The sequence below is a fragment of the Vittaforma corneae genome, assembly GCF_000231115.1.
Source record: "Vittaforma corneae ATCC 50505 unplaced genomic scaffold supercont1.6, whole genome shotgun sequence".
Classification (NCBI taxonomy): domain Eukaryota; kingdom Fungi; phylum Microsporidia; family Nosematidae; genus Vittaforma; species Vittaforma corneae.
This window is the reverse complement of record NW_006889839.1, coordinates 60322-80140: the sequence shown is the minus strand read 5'-3', so window position 1 is coordinate 80140 and position 19819 is coordinate 60322. Positions and strand designations below refer to the sequence as shown.

General features: G+C 37.1%; 13 protein-coding genes and 1 non-coding gene across 14 annotated transcripts; 8 read left to right on the top strand and 6 right to left on the bottom strand.

Annotated features, from left to right (window-relative positions):
- Window positions 1–75: 75 nt before the first annotated feature.
- On the top strand, window positions 76–1044 carry VICG_00915 (uncharacterized protein; the record flags this gene model as incomplete). The annotated part of the gene is made up of 1 exon (XM_007604300.1): window positions 76–1044. One exon carries the CDS (start codon window positions 76–78, stop codon window positions 1042–1044), a length of 969 nt encoding a protein of 322 aa, XP_007604362.1.
- Window positions 1045–1510: 466 nt separating this feature from the next.
- Window positions 1511–2305, top strand: VICG_00914 (uncharacterized protein; the record flags this gene model as incomplete). The annotated part of the gene is made up of 1 exon (XM_007604299.1): window positions 1511–2305. The coding sequence occupies one exon, from the start codon at window positions 1511–1513 to the stop codon at window positions 2303–2305; it is 795 nt and encodes a 264-aa protein (XP_007604361.1).
- Window positions 2306–3397: 1092 nt separating this feature from the next.
- VICG_00913 (glycine-tRNA ligase) lies at window positions 3398–5269 on the bottom strand (the record flags this gene model as incomplete). Its single annotated transcript, XM_007604298.1, has 1 exon — window positions 3398–5269. One exon carries the CDS (start codon window positions 5267–5269, stop codon window positions 3398–3400), a length of 1872 nt encoding a protein of 623 aa, XP_007604360.1.
- A 376-nt stretch (window positions 5270–5645) lies between these two features.
- Window positions 5646–6365, top strand: VICG_00912 (uncharacterized protein; the record flags this gene model as incomplete). The annotated part of the gene is made up of 1 exon (XM_007604297.1): window positions 5646–6365. One exon carries the CDS (start codon window positions 5646–5648, stop codon window positions 6363–6365), a length of 720 nt encoding a protein of 239 aa, XP_007604359.1.
- A 219-nt stretch (window positions 6366–6584) lies between these two features.
- VICG_00911 (uncharacterized protein) lies at window positions 6585–7085 on the bottom strand (the record flags this gene model as incomplete). The annotated part of the gene is made up of 1 exon (XM_007604296.1): window positions 6585–7085. One exon carries the CDS (start codon window positions 7083–7085, stop codon window positions 6585–6587), a length of 501 nt encoding a protein of 166 aa, XP_007604358.1.
- A 311-nt stretch (window positions 7086–7396) lies between these two features.
- On the bottom strand, window positions 7397–7765 carry VICG_00910 (uncharacterized protein; the record flags this gene model as incomplete). The annotated part of the gene is made up of 1 exon (XM_007604295.1): window positions 7397–7765. The coding sequence occupies one exon, from the start codon at window positions 7763–7765 to the stop codon at window positions 7397–7399; it is 369 nt and encodes a 122-aa protein (XP_007604357.1).
- A 361-nt stretch (window positions 7766–8126) lies between these two features.
- On the bottom strand, window positions 8127–8930 carry VICG_00909 (uncharacterized protein; the record flags this gene model as incomplete). Its single annotated transcript, XM_007604294.1, has 1 exon — window positions 8127–8930. The coding sequence occupies one exon, from the start codon at window positions 8928–8930 to the stop codon at window positions 8127–8129; it is 804 nt and encodes a 267-aa protein (XP_007604356.1).
- Window positions 8931–10459: 1529 nt separating this feature from the next.
- VICG_00908 (uncharacterized protein) lies at window positions 10460–11497 on the bottom strand (the record flags this gene model as incomplete). The annotated part of the gene is made up of 1 exon (XM_007604293.1): window positions 10460–11497. The coding sequence occupies one exon, from the start codon at window positions 11495–11497 to the stop codon at window positions 10460–10462; it is 1038 nt and encodes a 345-aa protein (XP_007604355.1).
- A 338-nt stretch (window positions 11498–11835) lies between these two features.
- Window positions 11836–13506, top strand: VICG_00907 (uncharacterized protein; the record flags this gene model as incomplete). The annotated part of the gene is made up of 1 exon (XM_007604292.1): window positions 11836–13506. The coding sequence occupies one exon, from the start codon at window positions 11836–11838 to the stop codon at window positions 13504–13506; it is 1671 nt and encodes a 556-aa protein (XP_007604354.1).
- A 253-nt stretch (window positions 13507–13759) lies between these two features.
- Window positions 13760–14482, top strand: VICG_00906 (uncharacterized protein; the record flags this gene model as incomplete). The annotated part of the gene is made up of 1 exon (XM_007604291.1): window positions 13760–14482. The coding sequence occupies one exon, from the start codon at window positions 13760–13762 to the stop codon at window positions 14480–14482; it is 723 nt and encodes a 240-aa protein (XP_007604353.1).
- Window positions 14483–14642: 160 nt separating this feature from the next.
- On the top strand, window positions 14643–14714 carry VICG_02267. Its single transcript has one exon. It is a non-coding gene; the product is annotated as a tRNA-Gln (tRNA).
- Window positions 14715–14742: 28 nt separating this feature from the next.
- VICG_00905 (D-tyrosyl-tRNA(Tyr) deacylase) lies at window positions 14743–15150 on the top strand (the record flags this gene model as incomplete). Its single annotated transcript, XM_007604290.1, has 1 exon — window positions 14743–15150. One exon carries the CDS (start codon window positions 14743–14745, stop codon window positions 15148–15150), a length of 408 nt encoding a protein of 135 aa, XP_007604352.1.
- Window positions 15151–15640: 490 nt separating this feature from the next.
- On the top strand, window positions 15641–17164 carry VICG_00904 (lysine-tRNA ligase; the record flags this gene model as incomplete). The annotated part of the gene is made up of 1 exon (XM_007604289.1): window positions 15641–17164. One exon carries the CDS (start codon window positions 15641–15643, stop codon window positions 17162–17164), a length of 1524 nt encoding a protein of 507 aa, XP_007604351.1.
- A 203-nt stretch (window positions 17165–17367) lies between these two features.
- On the bottom strand, window positions 17368–19134 carry VICG_00903 (uncharacterized protein; the record flags this gene model as incomplete). The annotated part of the gene is made up of 1 exon (XM_007604288.1): window positions 17368–19134. The coding sequence occupies one exon, from the start codon at window positions 19132–19134 to the stop codon at window positions 17368–17370; it is 1767 nt and encodes a 588-aa protein (XP_007604350.1).
- Window positions 19135–19819: the final 685 nt, after the last annotated feature.

The window sequence follows — 19819 nt, the reverse complement described above, 5'->3', positions numbered from 1 at the left end:
TCAAATATGCTCGGCAAAATATTTGTTTGTTTTTTCCTGATTGATAAATTTATTTTCAAAAAAAATTTACCCTCTATGGAAAATGAAACAACATTTCCTACTAATGGGCACGATGAAACGGAGGCCCATCAGCAAAGCGAAGCATCGCTTAGTGTTTCAGTTAGGCAGTATGTAAATAGTATGTATGATGAGTTCAAAAGATCATTTGACCAAAGGCATATGGCTAGGATCGACAAAATTCTGAAGAATATCACTAACGTCGATCCGAACTCAAACATTCTCAACATCATTTACGGTGCAATGGCCCTGATTAATGGAAAGCCCATTGAAAGCTACAGTCACCTGTTTAAGTATGCCCAGAACAGCTCGAGCGTAGATCTTTGGGCATTGAACATAATGGCGATGTGGAATCAGCTTGCAGGTGACTGCGAGCTTGCCCTGAAACAGTTTGGACGTGTCATGGAGGGCGAGTTTGCCAATAGGTTTCTTGTCTCTGTTATGATCTTTGCAGCCAAAACAAAGAAGAGGCTAGGGTTTTTAGATAGGGCGTTGGACTATCTCGAGAGGCTGTTGTCAACGTTTGATGGCTTTAGAATGTGTGCAATCATAAAATTAGAAATTATTCATATTTACATTCTCAAGAAAAAGTACGATCTAGCCATGGCAGAGATAGAAGAGTACTGTGAGCATCTTGGCATCAACTACTTTATAAAGAGACTCAGAGTCTACATTCACTACTTAAGAGGCAGCCATAAGGAGATATTGAAATATAAAAAAGACGAGGAGTTTGATCCATACATTTCCTACATTCTTGCAAGAGAAGGACTAGAAAATCCTAAAATATTTAATATTGACATTCCTCTTTATCTCGATGAAGCCATCAAGGGCGACAAAGAAAACAAATACATCTACAACACATACGGAAACTATTACTACAGCACCCACCGGTTTTCTGATGCTGCCGAGCAATACAACAATGCACTTTCGCTAGACCCGAAGTTTCAAGCCAGCAATAGAAAACCTTGGATTGTTCGTAAAGGCTAGTTCAAAATCAAACCAGGCCATCTATGTAACTAAAAATAACGGTACAAATGACTCTGTTCTCTCTGATGTAAATCCTGACATTGAGGAGCTTGGCTTTCTTGACACTTGGAAAATGCTGGGATATGCCTCTTTTCATGTAAATGAGCGCTTTTTGGGATCATCGCCGTCTCTAAGGTACTATCTTGAGAATGAATAAATGTTTCAAAGTAGTACTGTGAATGAATAAAAATTTTCTACACACCGTCTGAAGGTCAGAAAAGTTTTGTTAGATTTTTACTTTTGCTTTATAAAAATTTTGGAAAAACTATAAAAGTTTTCTTGTGATAAATCCTGGGCGGGCAACTCATCCATGTGCTTTGTGGCCGCATTTTCTCATTTCCAGATTAATTTTTGAAACAAAATTTTATCCCTGTATGTTTATTTTGTTTCAAAAATTTCTTTTGAATTTGTTTGCATACAAAAATGAATGCAAATAGGCCCGGATCATATTGAGAATGCTGTTGTGCTTGTGTCAATCTTCGTTATCATTTCTGTCGCTAAGCTTTTTATTAGGTACGTCCTCACACCCGAATATATCAAATGGAGAAATAAAGTCATCACAACAAAGGCCACAGACAGAAAGGTGCAAATAGCTCTCTACAAGACAATATACTATGTGTCGAGTATCTTCTTAGGCATTACAGTCCTGTATAACGAGAAGTGGGCATCCAAATTGGATCTTTTGAACGATATAAAGACCATGATTCCCCTGAAATTCAAAATTTACTATTTCTATGAAATATGCTTCTATGTCAACGAACTAACAACAATAATGTATGAGCCAAAAAAGCAAGACTTTTTCCAGCTGTTTCTTCACCACATCACCACCTTGGCATTGATGTATTTCTCATTTGTTCCAAAATACATCAATTTTGGAGTGGCCATTCTGCTTTTGCACGACATCTCCGATCCTGTTCTTGAATTCGCTAAAATCGAACATTACATGGACAACGAGGTAGTCTCAGGCGTAGCTGTCTTTATATTCACGAGTGTCTTCATGATCTCTCGTATTCTCGTCTATCCTAGATACATTCTGTACCAGGCCTGGATGTTTGCCAAAATGGAAGGATTCTGCATATCCAACTATGTTATCCTGGTCTGTCTATCATGTTTGCAGGTGATGCATGTGATATGGTCCGTATACATCGTTGCGCTGTTCGGCAAAGTAATCCATGGGGAAAAACTAAAAGACCCCAGAGAAGTAAGCAAGAAAAATAAATGAAGTCAAATTTTGAAATAAACTTCGCAGGTATTAACACAAATGCCTTGCTAGCGTAGACATCTATGCTTGCTTCACTTTCCTTTGACTGCTGGTATTAAGAACGAAACTTAAAACACGTCTGCAGCATAAATCATTACAGAATTTTAGATGTCATAGAGCGATTTACAGGTCAAACAAAACAATAAATATAAACAACCAGCAAATACACAGCATGTTGAAGTGGCTTCTGTTGATAGCTCAAGTATTGTGTGAGTTTGGAGATTTTGAAAATCAGCTTCACTCGGGAAAACTTATCATTGTGACCAATGGTGTTTGCAATGACGAGTGCATGGTGGTAGTAAATAAAATCAGAAAATCACCGACAATTTTCATCTTGCTGACATTAAAGCAAACACTGATGCGAGAAAGTACATGGAAGCTATCGACTACAGGGGTAGATATCCTATTTATTTCTTTAAAAGTCAATTTATTTCCGATGTAGCACATGATCCTGAACTATACTCAATATTAAAGGATTTATAATTAAATATGTATTCTTTGTTTAAGACTGAACTGTTCTTTGCATGGCGCTGTGTGTTGGGTATTATGCTATTGTTAATACCAGCAGGAAATGTCTGCTGAGTATACTTCCGTCATCAAAACTTGTCGTCGATTATTAATGCTACGCACATGCACGTCTTTCATGTGTCTATTAAGCGAAAGTTGATTCTGCATAATCCTTTTATAAGTTTTTAAACGGGCATACTTGATGGTTTTCTCTGGTCAATTAGATGGATACCATGTATGTCCGATTTACAGCAGTATCCTTTAACCACGGCTGCTGTTAAAACGGATATTTTCTTTTACATGAACTACCAAGTTTGTTCAAGATCTTAAAGAGGCTTGCCAGCAGCCATGCCCTAAAATAGACCAAGTAGCGCTTAGTGGCATTTATTCGAGGATCTCTGAACAGGCTGTCAATGTTTTAAGTTTTGTTAGGTCGTAGCAGAGGGCTACTATTTTATGGTATCTCCAAACGTTTGGCCAAGGAAAGCTAGAAAGCACAGATGTAGACTACAAACATACTTTTAGATAAGAAACAAAAATCCCAATTTAATTGGAAATACCATGCTTTGCAAATAAAACACTCCACGTGGTCTTTTCGTCAACCAGCTCTCTCAAAATACTAGCCACTGAATCTAATGGAATCCTTATCTGCGACATTGAGTCTCTTTCTCTAATCGTGACCTGTTTATCGTCTGGTGTTAAAAAATCAAATGTAACAAAGAAGGGAACTCCCAACTCGTCAAAGCTTGAATACTTCCGCCCTATCGAGCATCCTCTCTCAGTAATTTTAATCCGAAGAGATAGAGCTTTCAAATCATTCTTTAATGTCTTCAACGGTTCCTCAAACTCATCCAGATATTTCAAAAAGCCAATCACACAATGGAGATAGCACATCTTCGGCTTAAGACTTAGGACATTCCTGTCGTCACGAATCATAAAGCTCTGTTCAACCAAGCAATAAAGAACCCTGGAAATACCAAATGACGGCTCAATCACACGTGGAATGAAAAATTCACAATCAATCACCCTAGATTCCACACTGCATGTGTAACATTGGCCCTCAAATTCAACATCGATGAAGTTTCCCTTTGTATTTCTGACGATAAAGTCTTGATCAAGATTGGATAAGTATTCCTGGAAATCTTTAAACTTGGATTTTAGCCTCTTTCCCAAATCACTCTTGTTTGGAACTACTTCGTATGATACTCTAGGTGGTATTGATCTTTTAACCTGCGTGTTTACGTCTCTGGAATGCACTGTTAAGTCAAAATTTGACCGATCAGCAATTCCAGCACATTCAATCCATCCAGAGAGCGTCTTAATTTCAACATCCCAGCAGTCATCTGCATAGTGCGCCATTTCGTTCTTATTGTGCTGCCGATACCTTAAGTTTTCTAACTTGATGCCAATATTCAAACAAAATTCCTGTGCCTTTGCAAGGAAGTAGCACACTGCCTGGGATGAAATGGTTTTGGTGTCATATGCCTCCCCGAGTGTTACCGAGTATGGTTTTAGACATGTATTTGGAAGGATGAGCATCCGGACGCTTCTAACAGATTCAAATCCAGAATGATTTCCATCTTCGGTAAAATACTCAATTTCTGCCTGCTCAAATTCCTTTGTCCTCAGCATTCCACCACGGGCGCTGATTTCATTTCTGTAACTTCTTCCGATACAAAGACTGGCGAATGGCAATCTTTCGTTATTCAACTCAAACAGCTTCCTAAAATTAGTAAACATAGATTGGGCAAGCTCTGGCCTAAGAAACTGTCTCTCGTTCAGACTGAAAATCAGCTTAAAGTCGCGTGCTGGCTCAAAAGGCTTTCCAGATGGCGGATAAAGATTGTGAAGGTTTACAACAAAATCAATCTCATCTTTGTTCAGATCTGCCAGATGCTTAGGGGCACATGAAAACTTTGACAAAATTTTACTCACTTCATCTTCTGTTAGTTGGGTGGTCTCCGGATTCAATGAAAGATTCTGGACAGAATTATTAATGGTATTGGTTGTTGCACTTAGCTTTTTGGCACTGACAATTTCAGATTTCATTTCTGTAACTCTCTTCATTAGTTCTTGAAAATTTTCCCTAATATCAATCGGTAATGTTAAGATGCTTCCTATTTTATCCTCAATGAAATGATCAGCCCTGAATATATCTTGGCCATCGGAAATAATAACGTCACAGAACTTATCCACGTGTCCAGAGTTCTTCAAAACTTCGTAAGGAAGGACAATACTCGGCTCGATTTCAAAAACATCCTCGTCTAAGAATACTTTTTTGTACTCGACGACGATTTGCTGCTTGATTTGGGCGAGTACAGGACCATAGTCCAGGAAACCATTCAAGGGTGGATAGCCTGTTGGTGTTACAAAGAATCTTCTTTTGAGAATTTGCTCGATCTGTGACTTGGTTTCCATCGGGGCTGAAAAGCACGACGATTAAGTAAAATTTTAAAAAGAAAAGAAAGCATACTCTAAAGAGCATCGCACTTAATAGTTGCAAGGTGACTGTGCCAAATAAACTATATGTGGCTACCAAACTGATACTTGTCAACCGTGAAAAAACTTCTAAGATAACAACGACTTTTCACATAGTGTATGGTGTATGCATTATCCACTATTATTGAGCATAGGGCTAGCTATACGATGGGTGTTTGTATAGCTCAGTAACCTCCTGTCACAGTATTAACACTGGCACTATGCCATTGGTCTATTTAAATATAAATGGCATGTCCATTGTCGAATACTTTATTACTTTCGCTCATAATTAATTTTGTCTTCCCGAGCCTTCAAAATGAAACTTTTACTGTGGTTGAATCTTGTCTGTGCTCTGCAATTCATTGCGCTTCCGTCTCATAACCAAGCAATAAAGACGTATTCTCAAATAGACAAGTACTTTAAACTGTCTGCTGTATATTTCAAAGGAGCATCTGGCAATCTCGACTCCTTGGTTGAGACAGCAAAAAAGGAAGTTTTCATGTTTTTAGAAGGCAAGGAGCTGGCTGCCTTTTTGATGGTTTCAAAGGACAAATGCTATTCCATCAGCAAAAGAGAAGAGTACGATTTTTTTAGTTTTTACTACTGCACTGTACTTGAACATTATCGCGGCCAAGGTCTCTCCTACAAAATAATGCTGGATTCTGTACAGTATCTCAAAAACTTATACAAGCTTAGAGACAACACAATTCTTTCGCTTCACATCTCTCCATACGATGATATGATGCCAGTGGCTGCCAGGATGTACTACTCATTAGGTTTTAGACAGGGGGTATTCATCAAATCTGGACCGAACGAAATGGCCCACAAGATAGATGAGCTATTTTACAATTCAAAAGATCTATTTGAGATTGCACAGAACGAAAAAACGGCAAGCGGTGATGGATTCTACCTTATGCTGTACTGCAAGCTCAAAGATTTTAAGAAAGGCCATAGAGTGCCAAACGATGCCATGGACTTGACAAGAAAGCTGTATGGAATCTTAAAGAGAAGACAAAGTGATAGAACGACTCTTTAGTTTAATGGAATCAAATGTAAGTGGTTATAGTGCTTTTAGTTCTTATACCAATGGCCTTGGTGTAGTTTGGTGTGTTATGAGCATATGGATTTAGATCTTAGCTCGTGCATTAGTTGCTGAGGTCTGTTATTGAACTTTTCGTACTGTAACGTTAATTTATAGCACAAAGCTAGCAGATAAAGTACAAGTAGATAGAACCAAGCGAAATGCTGTTTATTTTTAAACTACGCTGTCTTTTTCTAGGCCATTCTCAATACCTTTATTGTTTACCCATTCATTGAAATTGCTGTCGTTCAGTGCCTTCTCATATCCGCCAACGTACATATCATCGACATATACGGCTGGGAACTTTCTTTTGACGTGTCTCATTGTATGCAATAGGTCCGTCATTGAGTCCATATCCTTTGCCACAATAAGATTATACTTGACATCTCTGTCATCTAGGTACTTAAGCATTGTTTTACTCCAATAACAATTCTCACGTATTATTACTGTAATTCCCCATGGAGAGATTTCGTATCCCTCATCTTTGACCGCATTTCGAACCATAAGCTCCTCGTCTGTCAGGTTGTGAACAGCTTTCTCAACAGCCCTTTTAATTGCTGCTTCTTCGTTGTTATTGATATAAGCTACTTTTCCATCAATCAAAGTGGCGAGTACCAGAAACAGCCATTTTAGATGCATGAATGTTTGTGCGAGTGCTTCGTATGAAACTTTCAAATATTACAGCATAAAACAACGTAAATAAACAAACTATTTGCCAAAACATGCTTTAACCCCCGATATTGTTCAAAATTCTATATGCTTTATTAGTTTATAAATAGTCTGAGATCAGACACAATCATAATGGCATTATCATAAAATATGCAGGATGTCTAGGGACAAATTGACTAAGACGATAAGACCCTGCCTTTTGTCTGCATCGAAGTGTATGGTCGTGCCATGTCCTGCAAGCTTACGAGCCTTATCCTACCTACAATATGCAGCATGCAGTGGTTGATGTGAAAAATCTTGATAAGTGTTTGTTACTTTCACTTGGCAATTTCAGATTCTCCAGATTTTGAATATTTTGATATAACATATTCGGGATTGTACAATCTTGAAAAGTCCAATTCTAAGGGCAGTTTTCTATATACATACTGCCACATATTTAGAGAGTCTCTGTACCCGCCAATGAGCTTTCCATTAATAAACACTTTGGGAATGTGCTTGTCTTGATTGACTAAGTCCATGTTTTTATCCATGTCCAAAATTCCATATTCTGTGCCACTCCAGTCTAGAAGAGTTTTCAATGCTTGACTGTACTTGCAATCTTTATGAATCAGAATATCAATTTTTGGATCATATTTGCCATTGCCTTGAAAGCAAAGAATAGATATTAAAAATATGTGAAGTAGCATGCGTCAATGCATTTGGATAGACATAAGGCAACTCTGAAACTGAAGTTTCACAACCAACATTATATTGCTCATTTTAAAATTTTGAGCTTTCACATCAGCTTCATTTAATCAACAGAACATTGACAAGCAAAATTTTAGTATTTTTGGCAAGTAGGCATGACTTAAAATTGCATTGTTGAAAAGCCTCCTCACAGCTTGAGTAAATTTTAAACACTGAAATAATCCCGTTTTAGTGCTTATTATAGCCCTTAGTCTTCACGGTATCACATAAAGAATACTGAGAGTAAAAATGAAGCATCTTCGTATTTAATGGCGAATTGCCTGGCCATGAGTTGTTTGGACAGCTTTGCAATCATGTTGCTTACTGGTCCGAAAGTGCGGCAAGTTTATCAACCGCATCTCCCACATCCTTCGGTTCGCTTTCATTGCTGTATTCTTTACTCTTGGACTGCACTGTTGTCTTCTTATTCACTATATTAGACTCCAAAAAGCCTTCTTCACTGGCTATGCAGCTTGGTTGTCTCGTTCTATTCTGGTTCAAGTATGTGTCTCTATCCGTAGGTACTGTGTTGGCGGCCTTTTGATTGCTGGCTTGGCCAGTAAATATATTTTGAATGTATTCTGGCATTCTGTGAATGGTCTTATGTGCCGGATAAAACTCTGAGGCTCTTCCGCATCTTTCCAATGCCTTAAAGGTTCTGGGATCTGCTTGATCATACTCTGCAAAATTCGGTATGCTCGGTCTTACATTACTAACAATCATGCCGCCTCTTCTCATATGTGGGAATCTGTTTGTATTTTCCATTCGATCCTTATATTTTTTATTAAACAGCTGAGAATCATCAAATCGTTCCTTCATATTCTCATCTGACCTATATCTGGACTCCATTTTAGCTTTTGATTTTAATTCAGCCAATGCTGATATGGCAATATTTTCCAGGAAGGCAAACTTGGATTTAGACTTATCTAGACTCTTTTGATTTTGATAAGCCATCTTTTTGTTAATAGGCCTATGTTCCCCATGGTTCCTGTAATATAATCCACAGGCATTGCAAAGATTTACACCTTTTTTTGACCTTCGCCAAAGGGGAGTCTCTTTGGTCAAGCAGTTAAAGCATACCTTCTCTCTTGAGGGTTGTTTTTCATCATATCTTTCCGGAATCATAGGGTTTTAAAAATTTTTCGATATATTCTAAATCAGATTTAAATCAATAAAGTTGAAACAAAGAACTTCTGGTGATTTCTGAAAATCTATTTGCCAAAATAACATTTGAGATGCAAACAGAGTTGTAAGTAGTCAATCTGGCCAATCAACTTGAAACCTTTGACACAAGCATCATTGCAATAGTTTCGTTTTGAATTCAGATAAACAATCCTATCTGCTGAGAATTATTTTTGCGGCTGCATTTTAAGGCTGTCCCCTGGCATATTCAATTTAAAAGCCGTTTAGCTAAGCTCCAATTCGTTTTGACAGCTTTCGAAGTAAATTTTAGTTTAATCAAATATGCCCAGCAAAGCAACATAAATGTTTAATTTAACAGGAACGTGCTAGCTAACCATTTACAATTGCGCTCCGTTTTTCGTGTTTCGTGGATTCGTTCGTTTTGGATAAACTTTGGCATATTGAGAAATATTAAATTTTAAACAGTTGACTGAATGAAGTAAACGTTTGCATTTTATCCTTTTTTACTCAGACTACGCATTATTATTATGTTTCAGTCGTGTAGCCTTGTCTTGTACCACATTTTATATGAGTAGGTCACAAAGTATTGTTGTGTTGTATAATTTTTATATTCATGGCATATATCCATTCTATGGCCCAGCCTTGTGATTGTCCATCCCATTTTGAATATCATCAATCAATAGCTAATAGTTGATTTATTGCATTAAGATCGCATAGTGCTGAAATGATAAACCATGTCACTTTGACATAGATAAAGCCCTATGTACAGGATATACTTCGGGTATTTTGCAACTACAAAATAACTGTTATGATTCTATTGGACTGCTGCATGACTCTCTCTTGCTTTAAGCCGTCATCCCAAGAGTCCTTGAATAAATATATTTAAAGTGAAAATAGCGCTACAGACACTGCAAATGTGCCAAAATATCGCAAATATTGACGGCAAACCCTCAACTATCTTGCATTCTTTGATATTCAAATTTCTACCCAGCTCAAAAAAATTTTGGAAGAAAAATAAATCCAACTCAACTCCTTTGCAGAAAAGATTTTTAAAATCACGTATGAAAAAATTTGCAATGTGTGTGGCATGCCTAAACTATGAACTTGATTGTCAATGGCTGGAATGGTCTTTGTCTTAGTTTTGAGTAGTTTTGTGGCAGTAAAATTTTCCTAAAATTTTTAAGCTTATAAATTTGACAATTTCAAAAAAGCTTTTTTGGTTTGGCATTTTCCCATCAAACTTTAGCAGATGTCTCTGCATGATCCTAAAGCCTATGCACAGACCAATAGCAGGTGTTCACGACTAAGCCTGCTCATTTGATAGTAATGTGAGCCAGACTAGTTTCCATGCCTGCATTGGTATTTTCTAAAGAAGTTCTCAAGCATGAAAATTTTTGTAAAATTTTTAAGTAAAGCATCCACAAATTAAAAACAATTAAAAGTTTATTTATCTCGAACGGGTGCTGATGAGTATAAATTGGTGCATCTCTGTATGAAATACCAAAGTAAAGCTACGGTATACTATTTAAGGATTGGTAGAATTCATAATTTTGTGAATCTGCCAGCTTTGTAACCGAGTTTCTGCATATTGGACACTTTAGCATTGACCGCAGCCACGAGTCTATGCAGTTCCTATGGAAGCAGTGTTTGCAGCTTAACACCCTCACCTCCTCGTTTACTTGGAAAATATCAAGGCAAATTGAACACTCGGTAAACTCAAGGTCTTCAGAATATTTTTGTAAAGGTAGCTTTGATATTTCGTCCTGTATTAAATCTTTTGTAATCCCTGATTCAAACGAGAGAACCAAAATCACAATGATGATTGAAGTTAAAATTATTGGCAGGTGGAGAAAGAAAATAACCAAAAACGGTGTCTTTTGAAGTTCGCTGTAATTCATAACGACCTTGGACGATGAGCTAAATTTTAACAGATATTTTATCATATTAAAAGTGATTCTTGGTGCTTCAAAGTACATAGTGTCCTGGTACACTTCATTTTCAATGCTATAAGGGTCAGGCTTGTCTGCTATTTTGGGATTTTCATGTTCCTGCGACTCTAAATTAAAGTACTGTACGTTTTTGTCCTGCTTGAATTTGAACTCCAGCGGATTCAATCCGTCATGGGGCGTCAAAAGTTGAATGTTTGGTATCTTTGAGGCCAAAATATCGTTGATCTTGGTGCTTTGGACATTCCAGGGATGATCGAGAATGTTGTACAGATAGTTGTTGGGGCTTTCATTGGAATTGTAGGAAATCCAGACATTTGCCATTTTGACATCCTTTTTTGAGTCTTTGGAAACTACATTTCCATACTCTGACAGGTAATCAATGTGGCTTTCTATTTCAATATTACTAACTTTTATTGTATTTTCAAAAAGAGTGTCGGTTTGGACTATGGAAAATTTGAACGGTATCCTGAAAAGGTATATGATTAAAAATGCCTTTTCTTTCATATTTTTCAATTTATTTTGTATTATAAATTGTGTTTCAGGTTTCATGGCTGGTATACAATCAAATTGAATGCAACCGATTAATTCGAAATGAAACATTGCAGATCAAATCAAAGTCGAAAGGAAAGACAATAGTACTGGGCTTAATTCAAGCACCAAATGGCTACAAACAAACACATGCTATTTGACTTTAATGCTAACGTACAGAAGCTCCATTTAATCTTCTACTGATGAACTTCTTTTCTATGCACATAGCAAAACGTCAATTTTATAGCATGGAAATTTTTTAATATGGATTTAAGCAACAGGTTTGTTCGCATCTGGCAATTGCCCTTCAACACAAATACGGTATTGTGCCAACATGCTTGTTAATTATCAAACTTCCTGTTTAGTTGCATTTGCAATATGTTTATTGTTGACTCCAACCTCCCCTGCCCATGAAAACACTCCTGTTTGACACAGATACAAAGCAAGTATCCTACGAAGGCCCCGATGGATTTGTAAACATTCCTGACAATAAAGCCTGTCTTACTCCATCTGAAAATGTCGTTTCATATCCCTTTTTGTGTGTTTTAGGTATTATAAAAACATGTTCGGAGTCGAAATACTTGTTTTTCTGCTCAGAAAGTGAGAGTTTGGGAACCTTTCACAAGGATGAGATTTTCACTGTTCTAAGAGTTAGCTATCTACCACTAACAGACTCGGTTCAAGATGAAATGGCTGAAAATGTTAAGAATTTGATTGAAAATCTAAACTTTTATTATACTTTTGAAAGTGTTGAAGAACATTTCCTATGGAATGGCGACATGATCAAGAACTTCAAGGAGCATGTGAGCAGTGACTGTGCAGTGTCTGAGGCAGATACGTCATCAGCCAAATCTCTTTCTGTTGGCGACATTCCATATAAATTCAAGAATATTAAAAGCCAGAACAGAGCCATGAGAAGTCCATTTTCAAACAGATTTGCGCAAGCCGAACCAAAGAGTATTGATTTTGGTAAAATGGTGATCGGAAATATGATTTGCGGGTATTTCGAATCCAGATCAATTAGAGAAAATGGCATGCTGTACTTCCTCAAAATTCTCTCGAGGATATCCATCAAGAAGATTGGAACGAGAATGCTTAGTAGAGGCGTTGATGAGCTTGGAAAGGTATCCTTTTTTGTCGAAACAAAGTTTGTAACAAAGAGTGATAGCGAAAGAGTTGAATTCGTTATTCTTAGAGGTTCTGTGCCACTTTACTGGTCCCAAGACGATCCTCTAAAGCCGCACAAGATTATTTTTGATGAAAATAAAGAAAAGAATGGCAAAGCATTTAAACAGCACTTGGAAAAGCTTCAAAGAGGGTATGGGAGAATCGTTATTGTTGATCTTTTGGGCCATAGAAAATACGAAAAAATTCTAAGTAAACGGTACAAAGATCTTTGTTTAGAAAACAACGTGGATTATGTTCATTTTGATCTAAATAAATATGCAGAGAATATAGAAAATATTAAAACGACATTTTATAAACAGTTAAATGCTTTTATGATTGAGCTTAGGAACAGAGAGCGTGGTAGTTCTGATCTTAAGTATCAAGACATTGGATACAAACAAGAATCTGTGTGTGAAGACTTTGATATTCACACGCCTAGTTTTATTTCAAGCGTAGATCAAGAGAGCATTCCCATCAATACGGACAATTTTTCATCTGAACGCTTGGAGTCCGAGAATGGCTGGTCTGAAGATTCTATTCAAGAGCCTGATTCCAGCTCATTCTCTGTCACAAGTCCACAATGTGATTTTAACGATGTTAAGGTAACGTTTCGTGTTAATTGCATGGACTGCTTGGATAGAACTAATATTGCACAGTATTTGATTTTTAATTTTTTTGATACATTCAAATTCAGTGTTGCAAGAAGCATGTGGGTCAACAACGGGAACGCATTGAGTAAAATGTATACCGGCTCAGATGCGCTGAAAAGTGAGCTACATGCCAAAGGAAAGCTTTCTGTCCTAGGGCGAATGAGCGATCTTGTTATATCTGCAAATAGGATGATAAATAATCGATTTACAGACAGAGACAAGCAAAACGTAATAGACATGATTTTAGGTAAGAAATCAAGCTAAATAAATAGAATTCAAGTGTCATGTGCTTTCATTTTCATTTGATATTGAATCCCTGTCTGTAGGTTAATGTAGGCCTTAAGTTTAAGAAAAACTATTTTCTGGCCCTACTTAATAGCCAATTTCCCAACCTGATAATAAACCCTTTATTATCATGTTTGTGTTGTCAAATCGCCTTGTAATTTTTTCTCCTTTTCAGTCTCCATTAATTTTTTCAATTTTTCTCCAATTTTTCAGCTGAGTTCAAAAAGGGGTGATGGAATTCGCGGACTACGTCGAAGTTCAAAACACTAAAAAATTCCTGTACTTTGCTCTTCTGATTATATCAATGGTATATTCATTGACATGTATTGGTGTGTTTTTTTGTACGAATCATTGGACTTTAAATTTGTTTGTCATTTATCTACTTCTAGCAAATGTCTGTGCTCTTTACCGGTCATCCACACTAGAACCTGGCTTTCTGCCCACACGAAGTGTTCCTACATTTGACTTGCAGCCCATCGTTTTGAAGAATGATATTAGCATTGTACCCGATGTTCTCAATACTTCAAGAATCATATCCTTTACCAACGAACCAGGGAATAGGTCAACGTACATCCAAAAATACTGTCTATCGTGCAATATTTTTAGACCAATCAAAACCAGCCATTGTGCAGATTGTGGATACTGTGTTTTGGAAAAGGACCACCACTGTCTTTGGCTTAATAACTGCATTGGAAGAAACAATCATGTCTTTTTCCTTGGATTTGTGTATACATTCATTGGTCTGTTAATCTATATTAACATTTCTCTCCATCATCTGTCAAAGGCATATCCAAATTTACTCTGTGGATTTGCTTTTCATATCCCTCAGGGCACTTGTTGCTGCATTTTCTCTTTTGATCGTAATCTTTGGCGCATATCACACCCTGCTCTGGGCTCTCAATATCACATCACGAGAGTTTCTAAACTCCAAGGGCAGGATACCCCTGGTGTTTGATATTAAAAACATAATCAAGCGCATGGCAGTATTGAGGCCGGTGATATATCGATCTAAGAACGCAATAATATAGATTAAATAGACATTTTGTTTAGTATATTGCTCTGCAAAGAGAATATGGGCAGGTGTGCATATGTAAATGCTAATCTGCTTGAAAAGCGGTTCTATAGTGTAATGGCTAGCACATCGGTCTCTGAATCCGGTAATCTGAGTTCGAATCTCGGTAGAACCATATTTTTAAAATACTCTACCCTGGAATAATGAAAGTCATAGCACAAAGAGTGAAGTCGGCAAAAGTCCTGAAAGAAGATGAGGTGATTTCAGAAATAGGAGAAGGGTTTGTTGTTTACGTTGGAGTAGAAAGAAATGAAGAGGAGAAAGCAATCTACTGGTTCGTTGATAAGTTAAAAGAGAAGCTAAAGGAGAATGAAGAAGTTTTAATTCTCAGCCAGTTTACTTTATTGGCTCAGTTTAAAAATGCCAAGCCCTCGTTTCACAGGGCAGAAGAGCATTTCAAAGCAAAGGAGTATTTTGAAAATGTTGTAAAAAAGACTAGGGCTGAGCTGTCAAGAAGAGTAAAATCGGGTGTGTTTGGTGTTTATTTACAAATATTACAAGAGTTTGAAAGTGTAAATGCTGAGCTGTGGGAATCATCAAATAATCTATGACGGTGATGTTCAACAGTGTGTATTAAAATATTTCTGATGTTAAATACTCTTTAATTATGCAAAGACACCAACACCAAGCTTCTAGCAGTGTATTCATTAAGCTTGCTGTGAAAGCCTCATTTTGATGGTCTTTACTAAATTGGTTTGCTAGGAATCGGAAAGCATTTCTATGCATTTTACAAGTAATGCAGGATCAAAGTTGTATAAAACCTGGACAAATTCACAAACTATAGCATTGTCTTGCCTGCTTCCATAAAACCTAATCCATTCTCCACACTTTAAAGTTTCCTTTGTGTAAATCTCAACAAAGGTGTCTTTGAATCCTATTTTAAACCGGTTTACGCCTACTTGTGTTTCTACAACTCCAATTGAATATAAAACATTGGGCAGTGGATCCTTCAGCAGTCTAAGAAGCATCCCAGGGGTCCCCTCGAACTATTTTTATACTTAAGTGGCTTCTTTTTATTTGGTTGTATGATTTTTGCCCTTAATGCCAAAAGAGGAAAAAGAACTGACGGACGAAGAGTTTTTTCTACAAAGAACGCAGATGATCAAGGATGCGCAGGGTGAGATCGAGATGTATCCCCACAGTTATCCAGTAAGCCACAAGTTCTCTATCATTAAAGCCTGTGCTTCTGAGTTTCAAGTAGGCGAAAAGGGAGAAGAGATGGTTTCATCTGCTGGTAGAGTTATTTCAATCCAAGGCCACGGTAAACTATTCTTCTTTAAGGTTGAATCAGATGACATTGCCATTCAATTAATTTTGAACTCTGGTGACAAGTCTATCTACTATGTTGCACAGTTCTTACGAAGAGGAGACATAGTTGGGTTTACTGGATTTTGTGGAAAATCACGAACAGGTGAGCCATCTGTCTTTGTCACGGATCTGAAATTGCTCACTCCGTGTCTCAGGGTAGTACCTTCTTCAAAGAATGGATTGAAGGATCCCGAGACCATTTACCGTAAGAGGCATCTTGATCTTTTGGTAAATAAAGACTCAAAAGAAAGGTTCATATGCAGAACCCGAATCATCAACTATATTAGGAACTTTTTTAATACCAGAGACTTCCTTGAAGTTGAAACTCCAACGATGCATGTTATTTACGGAGGCGCTGCCGCCAAGCCTTTCAAAACTTTTCATAACGAATTGAAACAAACTCTTTATTTGAGAGTGGCTCCTGAGCTGTATCTGAAAAAGCTAGTTGTTGGTGGAATCAACCGGGTTTATGAAATTGGAAAGAATTTCAGAAATGAGGGCATTGATTTGACTCACAATCCCGAATACACAGCCTGCGAGGCATACTATGCATATTCTGATTACAACGAATGGATGAAATTAACTGAAGATCTTCTTAGTGGTCTTGCCATGGAGTTAAAAGGATCCTTGAAGTTTGCGTACGAGCCTAAAAAGAGGGAGTCTGAGGAAATAAAAGTGGACTTTGACTTTTCTACACCCTTCCAAAGATTTGATATTCTTGAGGAAATCAATAAGGTACTTGGGCTGAACCTTACAGGCGAAAACATTGAAAACTCGGTTGATGAACTTATCAAGGCTGCCGAGGAGAGGAATTTGGTTATTGACGAGCCAAGGACCCTGAACAGAATCCTAGACAAGTTTATTGGTGAGTATCTTGAGCCTAAATGCATCAATCCAACCTTTATTACTGGGTTCCCAACGGCTATGTCTCCGCTTGCGAAGGAGGATAGAAATAGAAAAGGTGTAACGGAGAGGTTTGAGTTATTCCTTAATGGCAAGGAGATATGCAATTCATATACAGAGCTGAATATTCCATCAGTCCAGAGAGAACGATTTATGGAGCAAATGGCAGCGAAAGAGGCCGGTGATGCCGAGGCTATGCCTATTGACGAAGACTTTTGCCAGGCACTCGAGTATGGACTCCCTCCAACTGGTGGATGGGGTTTGGGCATTGACAGGGTGGTGATGTACATGACCAATGCAGCTAATATTAGAGATGTGTTATTTTTCCCAACAATGAGGCCAGAAGGTAATTAAATTTTAAGTTAATGATTTAATTTGCTGTGCATAGGGTGTTTATGTAGATCGTATTAACGGTTGGTGTGTTAATGGTTATTTAATTAAAAGGTATTTAAAGCCCAAGCGAATACTGTAGTAGTGTTTAATACGCAGGTGAGTGTGCATTCAATATAGTTTAAAGTACTATTATCTTAATTATAGGGTGTAAACTGTCAATATGTTTATTCAAGTTTGCATGAATTGTTCTTTAAGAATTCAAAGGCCTCATAGCTAATGTAATTCTGTAATGTCTTTATGCATTTCTCATTGCATAAATTATAGTACTCCTTCTCTTCCTTCGTAAGCATGTTTGCATCAACCATTTTATTCTGATATGGAACAATGGTAATGTTAGTTAGTTTAATCTTATCGGCTGTTTTCCTTGAAACTACCAAGTTTTCAACTCTAATTCCATACTCCTCTTCTTTATAATAGCCCGGCTCAATTGAAAATACCATATTGGGTTGTAATTTATCTTCAGTTTTATCATAAATGCTTGGCGGATGTTCATGGACACAAAGAAAATGTCCAACACCATGCCCCGTTGCATGTCCAAAGTCCTTCTCCTCACCTTTCAAAAACGATCTGCTGATCTCATCAATTTCTGAATGGTTAGACTCAAAATCGTATTCTTTCATCATAGCATTCAACTGTCCCTTTAAAACCAGTGTATAGTCGTGTCTGAGCTGCTCATCAATATCAGATCCAAAGAATAACGTTCTGGTAGTGTCAGTTGTCCCAAAGTAATACTGAGAGCCACAGTCGATCAAATACACTTTATTTTTATCAATCCTATCCAAAGATGCACGATGATGAACTATTGCTGCATTGGCACCCGTTGAAGAAATGGTATCAAATGATGGTTGGACATATCCTTTGAACTTCGTTTTAATATTGTGAAGCTCATCACTTATTGATTTTTCAGTTAAATTGTGGTTATTGTTTATAAATCCAAATAGCTCAGTGAGTGCCAAGCCGTCAAAAAAATACGCCAATGCCATTCCACACAGTTCTACCTCATTTTTAGTCGCTTGCAATACTCGAATTGTGTCTATGAGTTTTACATCCTTAAATTTAGAGTAAATAAACTGATTGCAGTCACCTGAAATGACGACAGGGCATTCGACAATTGTTTCTAAGTATCTTTCAAACTCGTTGTATGGTAAGACCTTCACCATATCCAATGCAATGTCCTTATCTGTAAACAATAGCACTTCGTCTTTTGTTAGGACTAAAAATGAAAAGAAGACTGGGTTAAATTCAATATCAAATCCCCTTAAATTCAAAACCCATCCTATTGTATCAAGCTCAGTAATAATGAGAACTTTTCCGTCAACAATATTTCTAATTCTTTTGATCTTATCCTGATAATGCGAGCCTGTTACATTTCCATCGATGTTATTAAACCCAAGTGAGGAAAGATATTCCTTGATGGCTGGATCGTACTCAAGTCCTTCTGACGCATCTGAGAAGTGCAAATAGCTCTTTAAGGTGTATTGCTCTAAGTAGACAATTTCATTAGACAGGCTGTTGTACTGGTCATCCTCAAACTTGATATCAAATTTGAATTCAGTTTCAACGAACTCAATGGAATTTTCAGAGAACGTTTCCATTAGTTTCTTAAATCGAGTTGATGAGATTGTTTTGGTGTCGAAACTGACTTTTTTATACTGTTTTAAAATAATATATTCTGACAATTTGTCTTTAAATAAGGGAAATCTAGATTGATTCTGGGCTTGGATGTAATACCTTGAATCTGTAATTAGGCAAGGCTCCTTGCTTATAACAACAGTGCCATTTGAGCCAGAAAAGTTGGAAATTTGAAGTACTCTCATGTCCTTCTTTCGTATGTACTCATTCAGGTGAATGTCAGAATTAAAGATAACGTAGCAATCCAGGCTGTGTTTGTCGATTATTTCCCTGACATAGTCTTCCAGTGTTTGATTCATTTTATGGAGAAAACTTTTGCAGAGCAAAGTAAAAATCTTTCTGAGACGAAAAGTGCAGGCTTGTAAGATAATGTGAGAATGAGATTGAAATGCATGTATAGTTTGTAGTACTTATGACAGATTGGTGTTTATGAGTGCTGGTATGTCTTTTGAACAAATCAATCAATTTTTTCGATTTTCTAGTGGCATTTCCAAAAAATGATAGCATTATCAGATGTGATTGATTAGACTCAAAATACAATAAAAAAGCCAATCTATGGTTTGTAAATAATTTATATTTCAAATATCTGTTGTACATAGTTTAAAATATTAATTGATCCGTCTTTAAAGTTAATCATCACTTGAAAATGTCTAGCTCCGTGATTGCCCGTCTAATTAACGACACTGTTTAATGATCTATCATTCGGAATATTTGTTCACTGTTTGCTTTGATTCTTGAAGACTATACTTTGTGGTCTCTAAACTTAATTATCAATTTTTATTTTTTTTGACACCAATCTTTTCAGCTGCAAAAATTTTTATCCCATTTCATGCAAGCTGCAAGTGAAGAAGTTGTTAGTAATGTAAATGTAGTTGGTGAGACTACGCCTAGCCTTATTGTGGATGATGGACAACAGTTGCCTCAGGATTTCACATCTTTAACAGGTACACAGCCAGATACTGCTACTATCCAGCCAAGTACTAA